Source organism: Squalius cephalus (genome assembly GCF_949319135.1).
Source record: "Squalius cephalus genome assembly, chromosome: 15".
NCBI lineage: Eukaryota > Metazoa > Chordata > Actinopteri > Cypriniformes > Leuciscidae > Squalius > Squalius cephalus.
In genome coordinates this window covers 5,705,001-5,721,864 of record NC_137136.1, presented here as the reverse complement: position 1 = coordinate 5,721,864, position 16,864 = coordinate 5,705,001, and the positions used below count along the sequence as shown (strand labels likewise).

Below are 16,864 nucleotides of genomic sequence, written 5' to 3'. Positions count from 1 at the left end.
GACTAGCATACCACTTTATCACTTTATCTGCACTATATAGTATGTATACTATGGACATGCGTCTTGTGAAGCTCGTCTATGCATAAAATACCTGGAAGACCTACACTGCATTTGCTAAAATGTGCAGTATGTAAAAGAGCATCCCACAATGCAATGCACTAAATTTGAACTTTCCAGTGCAATGCAGTTGAAGTTGCCTTTATCAGTGTATCACGCTGTCTGTATGCTCTACCCAGCTGTGTTTGATGTGATTGTGTCTCCACAGGTGCTGTCTGAGAAAAGCCGCAGAGGTCGCTTGTTTGCTCAGAGGAGGTCACATGACTGTTGTTCTCCAAGGTTAGTCACACTGATCATTAACGGCCATCTGACCTGACTCTGAACTTTGCACCCCACTAGCACACAATGACTCATGTGTGTCTTTATACTGTTCACACGCATACAGCAAAAATCCAATTTGTGCTGAAAACAGAAATAAATATAGCCTTCGAGTGTGCACTACTGTTTAAAAGTGCCATATTATGCCCTTTTGAATGTTCAAAACACATTATTTTTCACATATTTGACATTGTTGCAGCACCTATCTTCCCAGTCTGTCAGTAACGCTCTGTTTAGTTCCTGTCTCTATGAAGCCCCTCCTTCTGAAAAGCTCAGTGTGCTCTGATTGGTCGGCTGGACTGGTGTGTTGTGATTGGTCTACCACTTCGAACTTGTTTGGGAAATGCCACGTTCCTTACCATAACCGCAAGTTTCAACACTCAGCGCTAGTTTGAGTATACTAGCAAATGTACTACTGTCTAAAATCAAATTTTTTCAAAGCCAATTTTGATGCTACTTGAAATCTGACCCCTAAATGCATTTCTAAAAATCTTTAGAAATCATATCTTAAACCAAGTAAGATTGCAGTTTGTAACGATAGGATTTAATCTCTTTTTAACGACACACTCTTAGCAGAAGTTAAAGCATACCACACAGTTGTGATTTATTCTTTTTCCTAACCCATAAACCAACAAACAGCGACATCTGGCAGTGCCCTTCAATTCTTTAAATTCTCATTTCATTTTACAGTCCTCTAAATCGTTTGTTTTTCTCCACGTGACCCGCAGCCGCCCTCCAATAAACATCAATATTCAGTGTGTCTTGACAACCAGTGAATAACTTGAGGAATGAGTTTCTCAGATGAGGCTGTCCCACCCATCTATCACTGTAAAAGCCTGTTCACCACATGTGTGCCGAGCAGAGACACTGAGAAACCTCCACGAGAGGGCGATGAAACCCCCTCATCCATAAAGCTGGAGTGAATTGCAGATCATCAGATGATGTGCTGGTTTTTTCTCTGTTTCTCCTCAGAGCCGGAGGATCGAGACATGAACTGTGTGGTCTGCAGTCTGGTGCAGGTCATGTGTGACCCTCACTGCAGGACTGTGGCTGGATTCCAGAGCCTGGTTCAGAAAGAATGGATCACGGCCGGACACAAATTCCTCAGCCGGATCAACTACCACCGTGAAAGTGATAAAGAGGAGGTAAAAGAAAGAGAGGAAGAAAACATATATATGCCCACATACATTTAGACTATTATGATTAGATTATGTAGACAAACCTTCAAACATTTGTTGGTAAGATTTTTAAAATGTTTTTGGAAGAAGTCTCTTATGCTTATGCTCTCTTCTCTGATGATGTGTTTACTGGCACGAGGGCGGGGCAACCTGTCACTCACATGAGATCCACCAATAGCAAACCTCAACCATTAAACCAATTCCACAAAATCAAGTCCCGCCCTATATTTCTTCTTGTTCGAGAAGCCGGTTCACTCAGATATACGTCACAATAGGGAAGAACAGATTATCGCAACTTCTGTTTCATCATTCCGACTTTAACAAATGAAACCTTATTGTAAAGTTGGTAAAACTTTACAGTAAGGTTCATCAGTTAACTAGCTTAGTTAACATGAACTAAGAATGAACAATACTTCTACAGCATTTATTAATCTTAGTTAATATTAACTTCAACATTTACTAATACATTATTAAAATCAAAGGTTGTATTGGTTAACATTAGATAATGCACTGTGAACTAAAATGAACAAACAATGAACAGCTGAATATTTATGAACTAACATTAGAAAAGATTAATAAACACTGTAATAAATGTATTGCTCGTTGTTAGTTAATACATTAACTAATGTTAACTAATTAACCTTATTGTAAAGTTTTACCGTGATTTTGAGGTTGTGAGCATATATGATGCTTAAATGGGCTGTTTTAGCTGAACCTTTTGTCATTTCTGAAATAAATGCTCATGATATTTCAATTTCAGTTTGAATTGAGCCCTGTTGTAAATGTGTTTAATGCTGTACCTTTGGCCTCCGGCAGGCGCCTGTGTTCCTGCTGTTTCTGGACTGTGTGTGGCAGCTGTGGACGCAGTATCCCGCACGCTTCCAGCTCACTGAAGACTACCTGCTGGCTCTGCATGACAGCGTACATCTTCCTCTCTTCAGCAGCCTCCTGGCCAACAGTCAGAGGGAGAGATGTCGCCGCTCACAGGTACTTTCACAACACGCGTCAAAAAGTTGCAAACTACATTAGAGCTAGTAAATGCAGCAGTACTGTATCTTTGCTTGTTGTGCCTTGCATCACCCTTAAGGGGTTGATTTTACAATAAGGCATCATACGTTTGTACATTATCCTCTTTTTGCATGGCTACTTACCAAATACATGCACTACCGTTCAGAAGTTTGGGGTCAATACGTGTTTTTATGAATGAAATTAATACTTTATTTAGAAAGTGATAACGTATAACATTGCAAAAGATTTTAAATAAATGCCGTTCTTTGGAACTTTCTATTCATCAAAGAATTCTGACCAAAAACTGATATTGAGCAGCACAACTTTTTTAACATTGATAATAATAATAAATGTTTCTTGAGCAGCAAATCAGCATATTAGAATGATTTCTGAAGGATCATGTGACACTGAAAACTGGAGTAATGATGCTGAAAATTCAGCTTTGATCACAGGAATAAATTATATTTTAAAATTGATTTAAAAGTTATTTTGGATTTTCACAATATTACTGGTTTTAATGTATTTTTAATCAAATAAACACAGCTTTGGTGAGCATAAGAGATGACTTCTCAAAAAAAAAAATCTCACCGACCCCAAACTTTTGAACAGTAGTGTAAATAAATGGACATGCAGTATTTATCAAAGTTATTATTTTATAATTTGAGAGAAAGAAAGAAAACGTGGAGTGATGCAAAGACTGTTAGAAAACAGTTTATAAACAGTTGCTACAGCAAAGCCTAACTATTTTTGTTTATTAGATGCTCTTTTGATCGTTATGTATTGCATATTTCTATTGCCTTTTCCCTGCAGCATCTTCCCCAGAGCTACACCCCAGTAAACGGCCTGAGGGAATTGCCCATGGGCGGCCCGGAGGAGCCGGTTGACCCACCTTTCCCCCCGGTGTGGGACTGGGCCCTTCAGTACAGCAGCCAGAGACGAGTCCGCTTCACCCAACCTGTGTCACAGCCCGCCTGTCCTCCACCCGTCCTCAACGGAAACCTCAACACCAACCTGGACCGCGGCTGGGTAAGAGTTATCTGCCATGAGGACGACGTTAACAGTCGCATTTCAGCAATGATATATTCCTCCTGTATAGGAAAAGGGATGTTGTTGCACAGTGGTTAAAGGTCTGGGCTGTATAATAATAATCTTATAATAATAATAATAATAATAATAATAATAATAATAAATGTTTCTTGAGCAGCAAATCAGCATATTAGAATGATTTCTGAAGGATCATGTGACACTGAAGACTGGAGTAATGATGCTGAAAATTCAGCTTTGATCACAGGAATAAATTACATTTGAAAAAATATTCAAATAGAAGACATATTTCACAATATTACTGTTCTTACTGTATATTTAATCAAATAAATGCAGCCTTGTCGAGCATTAGAGACTTCTTTCAAAAACATTAATAAATCTTAATGACCCCAAACATTTGAATGGTAGTGTACGAACACCATCCACTGTGTTTCCCAGAAGACAATAATAGATAATAAAACTAGGTCAGAATGACATGATCACTGTAAAACTCCTTTGAAACAATCTGTGTTGTATAAAGCGCTATAAAAATAAAGGTGACTTGACTTAACAATGACAGATTTCATATTTAGATCAAATTAGTCATTTAATCTCAGCTTTTTCCAGAGGGATTGTCCCTGTAATAAGTGCACTGTAAAAGCATCAGATATGATTACTCTCCTCCTTCTTCCTTTAGATAGAGGAACAATATTGAATGGGGAATTGACAGTACAGGACAGAGAAATTAATAATCACATAATAAGCATTGCTTATCAAGTTAATGATCATTGATTCATGTTTTCTGGGCTGCCCTAGATGGCTGGAACTCGAAAGGGAGGTTCTTTAAAAAGGAGGCCAACTAATAAACCGGTGGCAAAATTAGGTCATTTTTCTAATTTGGCTGTCAACTGAGTGTACCACTTCATTAGCCTGTTAAAGAGAGTGTTAATGCTGTTGCTCTTTCTCTCTCAGCACAATGACGGACTGCCAGGTTCTGTGTTCCTGCTGTCCCGTAGCACATTCTCCCATCCCTCCAACCTGCTCCCGTGGAGGAGCGGGAACTCCGGTTCTTACTGGAAGAGCCACCGCAGGGCTCCTTCCTCAGAGAGTGTGTCTGGACTGGAACGTCTCATCAGAGCCTGTTCTCTCTCTGAACCCTCGGAGAACAGCACGACCCTCCACGACCCGTACGAGCCCCTGCTGCCCCTGCTCTTAGGGCCCTGTGTCAGAGTATGGAGGCGCTGCTATTTACGGGGCGCGCTACACCCTCAGGTATACTGTCATGGGGTTCATTTTCTGGATGTCACCAGACAAAGTTATTTTAATGTACACAAATAATCAAAATACAGTGAAAACAATATGCAAAAGCTGTTTTTCTCATTAATTCCGGGAATTAGTTGTATCTACTTGGGAAGCCACTGCGGCTTTTTTATTTAATGTAACAAATTATTTGCAGTCTTTAGATGCAGACAAAACTCTTTGAACTTAGCTAGCGATCACCTGTTTGTGCATTATATCTAGAGCAACATCATGGCAGACACTTCTTGGAGGTGATAGTAGCTGATTTTAAATTTATATAAATTAAATATGTGGATGACAGACAGACAGACAGATAGATGGATAGATACAGATACAAAGGCAGGCAGATAGATAGATAGATAGACAGACAGACAGACAGACAGACAGACAGACAGACAGACAGACAGACAGACAGACAGACAAGTAGATAGATAGATAGATAGATAGATAGATAGATAGATAGATAGATAGATAGATAGATAGATAGATAGATAGACAGACAAGTAGATAGATAGATAGATAGATAGATAGATAGATAGATAGACAGACAGACAGACAGACAGACAGATAGATAGATAGATAGATAGATAGATAGATAGATAGATAGATAGACAGACAGACAAGTAGACAGACAGACAGACAGATAGATGGATAGATACAGATACAAAGGCAGATAGATAGATAGATAGACAGACAGACAGACAGACAGACAGACAGACAGACAGACAAGTAGATAGATAGATAGATAGATAGATAGATAGATAGATAGATAGATAGATAGATAGATAGATAGATAGATAGATAGATAGACAGACAAGTAGATAGATAGATAGATAGATAGATAGATAGATAGATAGATAGACAGACAGACAGACAGACAGACAGACAGACAGACAGACAGACAGACAGACAGACAGACAGACAGACAGATAGATAGATAGATAGATAGATAGATAGATAGATAGATAGATAGACAGACAGACAAGTAGATAGATAGATAGACAGACAAGTAGACAGATAGACAGATAGATAGATAGATGGATGGATGGATGGATGGACGGTCTGACAGATAGATACTCAGGTTGTTAATGTCTTGTGATTGAGTGAGTTTTTGTAACCTCCGTCTATAGATAGATAGACAGACAGACAGACAGACAAGTAGATAGATGGATGGATGGATGGATGGATGGATGGATGGACGGACGGATGGAGGGACGGACGGATGGACGGATGGACGGACTGACAGATAGATACTCAGGTTGTTAATGTCTTGTGATTGAGTGAGTTTTTGTAACCTCCGTCTCTCTCTTCTTCCTGCAGGCTTTCTCACACCCCGCGTCTTCCTGCACTCAGCATCCTTTAGAGCAGCTCTCCTGGGAAGTGCAGCAGCTGCGAGAGAAACTGGCTCAGGCTTCCAACAGACGTCCCGAAAACCAGACCAAACGACAGGAGCCGCGCCGACTGGAGTCCAACCTCAACCAGAATGCCAACAATGGGACCTTCCTCTTCTCCTCTTCCTCTAGAACGTCTCAACAACAGGCGTCACCCAGCAGAGGTGCGTCCCACTCCTCCGTCCCGCCCAGAGCCCAGCGGACAGCGGACCTGCCCAGGCCTGCACAGAGGAACAACGGCAAGCACACGTTTCTGTTCGGCCACCAACAAGAGCCGCAGTCAGGGCAATGTCACATCCCCTCCCCTAGTGCCAAACTTCCCAAACGCCCAGGAAACACACACTGATCTGCTGGAAGGGAGGAAACACCCCCCTCTGGTGTTTGTGTTACTAAAACGATATAATACGGTACAAACGGAAACATGAAATTTACCCTACCGTTCAAAAGTTTGGGGTCGGTCTCTTCTGCTCACCAAGGCTGCATTTTATTTGATCAAAAAATACAGTAAAACAGTAATATTGTGAAAAATTATTACCATCCAAAATAACAGTTTTCTATTGTAATATATTTTAAAATATAATTTATTCCTGTGATGCAAAGCTGAATTTTCAGCATCATTACTCCAGTCTTCTGTGTCACATGATCCTTCAGAAATCAGTATAATATGCTGATTTGCTGCTCAAGAAACATTTATTTGATGAATACATAGTTCCAACGAACAGCATTTATTTGAAACAAAAATCTTTTGTAACATCATAAATGTCTTTACTGTCACTTTTGATCAATTTAATGCATCCTTGCTGAATAAAAGTATTCATTTATTTTAAAAAGAAAAACATTACTGACCCCAAACTTTTGAATGGTAGTGTATGTGCATTTGAAAAATGGCACTTTTGCATGTGCAGCTATTTAATATTTAGCAAAAAATAACAATATAACAACGCCTAGCAAAAAAGCGTCAGTAATTTATGACGTGAAATTCTTCCCAACTGTGTTTAGAAAAAAAAAAGTAACTATATTATGTTTTGGACAGTGTTTTAAAAGAATAGTTTACTGATAAAAAATGAAGTGTCTTTCATATACTCGCATTGTTTTAACCATGTAATGAAGGAATTTTCTCTTTTATTGCATTAACTATTCCTTTAGATAAAACTGAAAAACTGAAGTAGATTGTGATATTAAACATGTTTGCATGATGTGTCTGTGGCTCAAGCCAAAATATTGATCTGATAACTGTGTGGGTCAAGAAAGTTCTAGCTTTAAGTAGTCGTATGTAGCAGTAGTTCATGGTACGGTAGGATAGTAAAATAGTGATTTGTTTCCTCAACCCAAAAAGCGGGAAAATGGCTGCTATCTTGCTGATAATATAACAAAGGAGGTTTGGCGGTTCCCTGAACGGCCACAAGATGGACACAAAATAATCTTCAGCCTCAGTGTTGACGGCAAATGAAGCGTTTGGACAGAAAGAAAATGCTGGATTGCCTCAACATTCACAAGCAAGGCACAATGCTGTAGTGTGTTATGCATTTTTGTATTTTATTGAGTATTCATACAAAATAGGAAAGAAATGGATACTAGATGCGACATGGTTGACATTTCAGATACTATTTATACGATATGTAAGTGTTACTTCATCATGAATGTACGGTGATGTGTTTTTATAATCATTTGGTCATGAGAGTGAACTCAATTCATGTATAAGGGAAGGGCAAAAAAAGTCACATGCTCGTGTTTAAGGACATTTTATATTCTCATTTTTATATTCTGCACAATACACACTCTCTCCATTTTGAATCACTGTGGATTTCCAGGACTTCCTCCAACATGGTTTTTCATTTCCTGTGGTTTTATTTGCATTATTTCTTTTGTAAGATTGATGGATTTCCTGCAAATCATTGTTTGGATTTGCTCATCATTCTGTTAAAAGTTCAAGTTCCCTTTTTAAAAAATGAAAACTGTCATTATTTACTCATCCCAACGCTGTTGTTTTTTCTTAAAAATGATTTTGGAAAAGCATTTTGGAACAACATGAATGTGACCGTTGTCATTTTTAGGAGAACTTTTCCTTTTAGGTTTGATGGAAAGACCTCGTGCACCTCAGGACAGATCCGTCTTTGCAAATACTGAAGAAGCGTTACACCAGTGAAAACGGTGACGTTCCGAAATCGAGAGAGAAGCTCCAGAGGTTTGTGTCCTACTTTTATTTCCCCTGTGGGGAAAAGGTGCTGGTAACACCGTGTTCAGCTCTCACCCTGTGGTTTCACTCGCACATCAGTGATTTAAGAGTTTCAGCAGAAGTGGACTTGAAATATATTGCATCAACATATTTCACAAGACTGAATTTTAGCAAAAGTTTATCTGATGGCACAAGACTTGCTTGCATTTAATGAAATGATCCAGTGCTTGTTCCTTAAAACTGATTTCAGTTGTTTTGTGCTTTTCATCCTTGCATCTGCCACAGGGATGAATCATTACATATTGTCATTTGTCATTCATTATTCTTTTATAACAACCTTTATTGGCACATTTTAGATAAATAAATGCATCTTATAGTTCCTAACTCCAATTTTTGATGTTTTTTCTTAACGGTTATTAAAAATATGAGAAATGAGCCAACAGTTCTGACATAGCTACTCAAATCTTATCAAAATATAGATATTTACAACATGAGCACTTCGCAAGAAGCATTACAACATTTAAAATTCATGAATTGCGAAATGACTTAATAAATAATTGTTAACATCAATGGCACTCCTTACAAAAATACTTGTATAGGCTTACAGAAACACACTAGGTAAGCTTCACCACTGTAAATCATCTGACATTAAAAACACAAAAGGAATCTATTATCTATAAACAGCTAGTAGTTTGTGTAATAACTTCCACCAGTAATGAAGTAAAACGCTTTTCGTTTTCCTCCATGAGAGCATTTGAAACCTATTAAACGATTCACTTACGACCCCACTTAATAATGAATTCTCATGTTACAGATAATTGATTCAGTATTGAACCATGATATGAAGCCCAGTCCCTTTAAAGCAATAGATCTCAACTGGCGCGTCACACCCTGAATTGAGATATTGTGTATAGTTAGAAAAGCTTATAAACTTTCTAAGAGAGGAGAAAATGCTTCCAATATCTTTTGTTGTTTGCATCTTTTGGAACAGGATTTGTGTTTCCCCGTGATGTCCGATGTTAAACCTGTGTCATGTTGAGAACCACTGCATTACATGACACAATCCTTCCCACAGGCCTCAACTAGCTGCTGCTTTTGACTTTCGAAGGGCGAACAGTGGAAGCTGTGTGCTGGAACGAAGCCTCCCAGGTGACGGAGGGTTTTGCACATTGGGCAGGGGTATTCGGCCAGGCCTTCGATGTCCTCAAACGCCAGGTTGACGATCTGGTCGGAGCAGGGGTCGCAGTAGAGGTGTCCGCAGGAGAGACGCTTCAGCCTGGCCTCGTAGGTGATGCAGCACTGGCAGTGAGGAACATCAGAGCCCAGAGACAGGCTACCGGTCAGAGAACTGCTCTCCATGCTGGCGGCCTGACTCGAGCCCAGCTTAGTGGACGACCTGCGGGACCACGGGGAAGAGAAATCACACATGAGATCTCTATAGGGTTTGAATCTTCTTGTAGCTTAGCTGGTTTAGCGTACTGCTAGCAATGCCAAGAAACTGCACATGAGGCTAAATATATAGCTTAAAACACACAACTGACGAAGTTTCTGTACGTTTTATAATCATTATGATCACAACTGATAATAATTGCTTTAATGAGCTCATTGTTTCTGCCTGTATACATGATGTTAGGATTTGTATTATCGTAGAACTGTGCATTACTGGACATTACTTTAACACAGTCACCTCTGATAACAGATCACAGTAAATTGTACTGTAGAAACATGCATTTTCTGTAAAGCCGCTTTGAAATGATATCTAAAGTGAAAAGCACTAGTTTTAGGGTTTCAACATAAAATTAGACATTTTTCATCAAAAACTGGCTGAGAACGCACTGAAAATATGCCATTCAAATTCCAAATTAAAATGTATTTAAATTAAACATTTATTTAAAATTCTAAATAACGTTCAACATTCTTGAATATTTTTACAATTTAAAAGAAATTAACTGGATTTTTCTTTTTCTATATGAAATCAAATACAGTACAATGGGGCCAAAAGGTCTGAGACCACAGTTTTTAAAAATGGCTTTCAAAATCCAATAAAAATCTGGAATAAATGTATTTATTGTACATTAAGACACACACACATATTTACACACATATCGAAAACTTCTCATTTTAGATCCCCATTCTTTCAATATACTATATTTATTATTATCTGAGCTATGCTTTTCGCATTAATTTTGTAACTTTATCCTAGTGTGTACACCTATTTTATTTTTATTTAACACATCTGAGATTTTAGGAGATAGGCTATATGTCATTCTCACAATGGACGGTGGTGTTGCGTAACCTAGTGTTGTGACCCTCGCATGATACTTCTTCATTTCAGTGTTAAAGTCACCCTCTAATAACAGCTTAGACCAGCCTAAAACGGGTTGTTTAAGCCAGTCTAACAGCCTGATCAAGCTAAAAGTGCCCCAAAACAGCCAGACAACTAGATCATCAAAACATTTTAGTGTGTGATTAAGATTGTGATTATTATTGTTTTGTTTCAGCAGTGCATGCATGCCATGCATTAAGTTGTTGTTAAATCTTGCAATGTACATGCATAGTGACAATGCACAATCTCTGTAAAGATGATGTTCGGAGCAGGTATTGCCATAGCAACCCATTTATAGTCTGCCATTGTTCAGTCCGCCAACACGATTCCTGCACATGAATGCAAACACATTCATACAAATAATGCGCAATACTGACACAGTTTTTGAGACATGACGTACCTGTGCGAAGAGGACGGAGAACCTTTAAAACAGTCCAAGCTCAGTGTCGCAATAATCTTCCAACACATGTCCATTCCTCTCATGGTAAAAGACTGGAGTGATGTGACATCTGTGCAAGCGACTCATAGTTTTTTAACATGTTCCCGCACGCGATCAGACACCCAGAACGCCACGCGCGGTCAGTAAATGGGTCATTAAAAAGCAGTTCACGACGCGATCGGTGGTTTATCGTTCTCGAGGTGGGAAGCAGGTCGATAAATCAATAGGAGGCGATTGCTCTCGATGGTCAGCACGAATGAGATGCAGATAGAAACTGAGCGAGAGAAAGCACTGGAAAATCTGTTCATCGCACGAGCGCAGCGCGCGACTCTCCAGTGAGCAGCGCTGCGCGAGCGTCTCTACAGGATCCTGTTTTCAGAAAGTTTCAGTCAAAACACGCAAATGAAATCATAACTCAATCCCTGAGTACTTAGAGATGTTTTATGGCAAGACGTTTTAACAGTTGTTAATTAAAACCATCATATTTTTTATGTTACTACTATAGGCTCTTTATCAATTAATGCTATTATGTAGGCTAATCGAGTTGCTGGTATCCGTGTTACAACTATTCCAATTATGCATTAGGTTCTAGTAGCCTACTTTTTTGTAGTTACTAGTAACTATTTAAATGGTAGCCTATATAGTATATATTACAGTCAGGGCATAGGCAGTATAGGCAAATGCTAGGGGCGCCACTCATCCATAGGGGCGCCAAAATGAGTGAACGAGTGAATTTTTTTTTTTTTTTTTTTTTTTTTTTTTTTTTTTATAATACTATTTAAACCATTACTTCGAAATACTACCAAATAAAGCAAAAAAAGTCCGGCACATCAATCTTTCCCCGCCCAGCGAGTGCTTAAAGTGCGTCAGAAAAAGAGCGCGCGCGCGATCAGTTGTTGGTAATTTGTTGTGTAGCGTGCGCGACGCCGCATCCAATGTAGACAGCATTGCTTTTGGTTTGCTTTTGTTTGTTTTAACACACTCAGGCTCCCCTGTAGAAACGGACCTGGCAGCTCGCGCCAGGTCTAGACACGGTGAAAGTTTCCTGATTGTGACGGATGGCCAAATTTACATGACACATTATAAATTAGCATTATAGTCTGCAATAAATACAGTGTCAAAAAGAAGAGAAGAGGATAAAAGGGGATAAAGACAGGTAAAGTGCATGATGTAGTGAATTAACAGTTTATCTAATTGCATAGTAGTAGCCTAAGATACTATAATTTAATGGCATTTATTTTAACCTTAAACTTAATGTTAGCAGTTGTGAGTTCTCAAGAGGCCACAGACAGTGTGATTTTGTATAACAATCATGTCAGTTTTAAGACGCTTTTTTATCACTTTTTTAATTAATGTTTTACACTACAGTTGTGCAGTTTTGGGGGATATATGGCATTTTTAAAATTTATTTGCAAAAATTAGTAATGATATTTATTTACAGGTTTATTAAAAATAGCAAAGTTCACATTAAATCTGTATTGTAAAACGCGCTATAAAAGATAATGGGGACTTGACTTGAATGCTAGATGTAATACACTACAGGCCAAAAATTTGGACACATTACTATTTTTAATGTTTTTGAAAGAAGTTCTTCTATCATTTATTTCTGTGATTCTGTGAATTTTCAGGATCATTACTCCAGTCTTCAGTGTTACATGTGACATCCAGTCTATCACATGATCCTTTAGAAATCATTCTAATATTCTGATTTATTATGAGTGTTGGAAACAGTTCTGCTGCCTAATATATTTGATGAATAAAAGGTTAAAAAGAACTGCATTTATTCAAAATAAAAAAAATATTTTCTAATAATATAAATCTTCTTTACTATCACTTTTTATCAATTTAACACATCCTTGCTGAATAAAAGTATTGATTTATTTCAAAAAAAGAAAGAAAAAAAATTACTGACCAGTAGTGTATATTGTTGTTACAAAAGATTTCTATTTTTAAAACATTTGCTTCTTTTTTTATTTTTATTTTTTTACTTTTTATTCATCAAATTATCCTAAAAAGTATCACAGGTTATGAAAAAATATTAAGCAGCAGAACTGTTCCCAACTTTGATAATGAATCATCATATTAGAGTGATTTCTAAAGGATAATGTGATAGTAATGGTCCTGAAAGTTCAGCTTTGCATCACAGAAATAAATGATAATTTAAAGTATAATGAATTGAAAACCAATTATTTTAAATTGTAATAATATATCACAATATTACATTTTTTTCTGTATTTTTGATCAAATAAATGCAGGCTTGATGAGCAGAAGAAACTTCTTTGAAAAACATTAAAAATAGTAATGTTTCCAAACTTTTGGCCTGTAGTGTGTGTGTGTATATATATATATATATATATATATATATATATATATATATATATATATATATACTGTATATCATGAACACAATGACGTGGTGAAATGGGCTGTGATGCATGGGGCGCCAGGTAAAATCTTGCCTAGGGCAGCAAATTGGTCAGGGCCGGCCCTGATTACAGTATTCCTATTAATTGAAATAGTATTTGAATGAATTTTGGTGTTCATTCATTTTAAGAGTTTAGTCTTTACAAAAAAAAAATTGAATTTGATATCATAAACTCACTGGCCACTTTATAAGGTACACCTGTTCAGCTGCTCATTAATGCAAATATCTAATCAGCCAATCACACTGCAGCAACTCATGCATTAAGATCTGCTGAAGTTTAGTCTGAGCATCAGAATGGGGAAGAAAGGTGACTTTGAACGTGGTATGGTTGTTGGTGTCAGATGGGCTGGTCTGAGTTTTTCAGAAACTGCTGATCTACTGGGATTTTCATGCACAATCTTTATGGCTTACAGAGAATGGCCCCGAAAAAGTGAAAATATCCATTGAGCAGCAGTTCTGTGGGCAAATTGACACATAGAGGTCAGATGAGAATGACTAGACTAGTCAAGCTGATAGAAGGCAACAGTAACTCATAACCACTCGGTCTGCAGAAGAGGATATCTGAACACACAACACATCAAACCTTGAAGCGGATGAGCTACAGCAACAGAAGATACACCGGTGTCACTCCTTGTCAGCTGAGAACAGGAGACTGAGGCTACAATTCACACAGGCTCACCAAATCTGGGCAATAGAAGATTGAAAAAACATTGCCTGGTCTGATGAGTCTCGATTTCTGCTGCGACATTCAGATGGTAGGGTCAGAATTTGGTGTAAACCGCATGAAAACACCTTCTATCAACAGTTCAGGCTGCTGGTGGTGTAATGGTGTGGAGGATATTTTCTTGCCAAACTTTGAGCCCCTTAGTGCCATTTTAGCATCATTTAAACACCACAGCCTACATGAGTATTGTTTCTGACCATGTTCATCCCTTTATGACCACAGATCTTCTGATGGCTACTTCCAGCAGGATAACCCGCTATGTCAGAAGCTCAAATCACCTCAAACTGGTTTCTTGAACATGACAATGAGTTCTCTATACTCAAATGGCCTCTACAGTCACCAGGTCTCAATCCAGTAGAGCGCGTTTGGGATGTGGAGGAACGGGAGATTCATCATGGATGTGCAGTCGACAAATCTGCAGCAACTGCTTGATGCTATCATGACAATATGGACCACATACTGACTGATGCTGTTGTAAGACTGGAAAAACTGGAAGAGAGGGCAAAGGAAATTAACATTTGAACTCACTCTTGTGCACCATTCAAGACGCAAGTCTCACCTCAGAATCATCCTAATCTACATCTCTTTCCCTCTTCCCCCATTCCTTCTCTCTCATGCTGAGATCACCAAAATTCACCCAAGAATCTATATGGTTTAATGTGAATAATTATCATACAGTATTGGTATCGATTGAAATGTCCCAGTGCGACTGGTACAAAGATCTCCTTTCCAAATAAGTAAACCAAAAGGTAATAAGGTATTTAAGAGTTTAGAGATAACTCGCACACAGAGGAGGGTGCGTCTTCCAGGCAAATGGCATTCTGCTCCCAAAAGGTGTAAACTCGGAATGCAAATTCCCATTGTTAGCCATGTAAAAGAAGTTTCCGTCTATATAAAGAAATGCAACAAGAGGCTCAGGGCGATTTGTTGCTCAAATTAGCCTGTGATGCTGAGAGTGGCCGAGACTCTCAGCATCATGTATTTTCTAATGTCAGGTTCGCATCTTTTCTCTTTATTCCAGAGCATTTGATGTTTTGTATTTATTATCTTTGAACTGATTATGAAATTGGCATGATACATTTACCTGACATAATAAATTGTTACATTTGATTTTATTCCGACTGACTCTGAAATTGTTTTCCCAAGTAGATTAAACAGATTCACATGTTACTGCAAGTTTTGCATCAGATTAGTGACGACAAATATTTGACACTAATTCAAGTGTACCTGTTTTGCAAAGACGAGAAGTGAATTTCCATTTAGGGCAGCAAAAGTGCTGCTTGAACAACTTAAATATGGGTGTGCCTTACCTCTGTTTTAATGTAATGTTACTTTAGATAATTGTACATGGGAAACCACGGCATGGCCAATCCAAAGATTTTAAGACAAGTAAAGTTGGTTGATTTTGTTTGTAGTACCTATGTTTGGTGACCGAAGCTGGCGAGATTGTGATTGTGAGACCCGCGTTAAACAAGACGTGAGGACCTCTGAGCGACATGGCTTTCTAATATGAACGGGTAAAATATAAGTAAAGAGTTAAATAGAACAATCAAATGTATTGCTAAACTATTTTACAAATGACCAATAACCAATTGGCAATCTAACTTAAATTCGAGGTCGTGATAAAATGGAGTCAGATATAAAATGGAGTCAGATAAAAGCTTAAATGGAATTAAATGACTTTGCCAGACAGTAACACGCAGAGACATTCACCCGTTCTGGCGGAAACCCCCATTTGGAGCGATAAACGGCCTTACACTGTGTTAAAGTTTTAAAAGGATTTGCATTTTCGTTTCATTTTTAAGCTGAATAAATGATCATATTCAGATTGCATATCCTGCAAATGAGATGCTATGCAGGTCTAAACTGATGACTTCCATCTGTTTAATTAGGGCCGTCCTGTACAGCTGGAACAGCTCTGATATGGTCTGTCTGTTTTGTAGCCGGTGTTTATTTAGACATGATGCAGTGTGTTTTGGTGTACTTTGCTGATTTATCTAAATAAGGATAATAATATAAGGATATGACATGCCAACAGGCCTCACAGCGGCTGGGACCTGAGAAATGTAAGATTTCAGAGACATTTTACTTCTTTTCAGTGTCTGCAGCAAAATAATCATAAATTATTGGCAGTTTGCCATCGAATATTTTTGGAAGAGAAAAAATCCAGCTTGCTTTCCTGTCGACACTGCAGTGTGACACTTTTTAGGGCACTAAAAACCAGTCTGCAGGGAGCAGTTAACAGTAGTACATCCTCTTACTTTGCAGACTGGAGGCAGGAATGAAACCCAGAGCACAAATTAAGATGTTGAGTCAGAAGCATCTGCTGGAGGTTTTCTGTTTTAATAGCTGAAAGGTGCTGTATCCTCATGAGGCGGTGAGGTGTAATTTAGCATTAATGAAGTAATCCATTGTTGTGACAAGGTTTCGAGGAATTAAATAGAACAAATAGTTACATTGTACTCATCTTGGTTTACAGCTTGATGATGATTACCCTATA

At 38.2% G+C, this 16,864-nt stretch overlaps 2 protein-coding genes across 2 annotated transcripts in view; one reads left to right on the top strand and one right to left on the bottom strand.

The window, feature by feature from the left end:
* Positions 1-7,797, top strand: part of mtmr11 (myotubularin related protein 11) — a 30,634-nt gene extending 22,837 nt beyond the window's left edge. The window contains exons 12-17 of the mRNA XM_079893610.1: positions 266-336; positions 1,348-1,520; positions 2,370-2,540; positions 3,372-3,587; positions 4,557-4,856; positions 6,204-7,797. Of these exons, the coding sequence (XP_079749736.1) occupies positions 266-336; positions 1,348-1,520; positions 2,370-2,540; positions 3,372-3,587; positions 4,557-4,856; positions 6,204-6,620 (1,348 nt within the window). The 3' untranslated portion in view covers positions 6,621-7,797. The remainder of the gene's footprint in view (positions 1-265; positions 337-1,347; positions 1,521-2,369; positions 2,541-3,371; positions 3,588-4,556; positions 4,857-6,203) is intronic.
* A 1,008-nt stretch (positions 7,798-8,805) lies between these two features.
* LOC307171778 (uncharacterized protein) lies at positions 8,806-11,576 on the bottom strand. Its single transcript, XM_079893611.1, has 2 exons — positions 11,177-11,576; positions 8,806-9,846 (listed from the first exon to the last, which is right to left on the bottom strand). Exons 1-2 carry the CDS (start codon positions 11,257-11,259, stop codon positions 9,501-9,503), a joined length of 429 nt encoding a protein of 142 aa, XP_079749737.1. The 5' UTR covers positions 11,260-11,576; the 3' UTR covers positions 8,806-9,500.
* Positions 11,577-16,864: the final 5,288 nt, after the last annotated feature.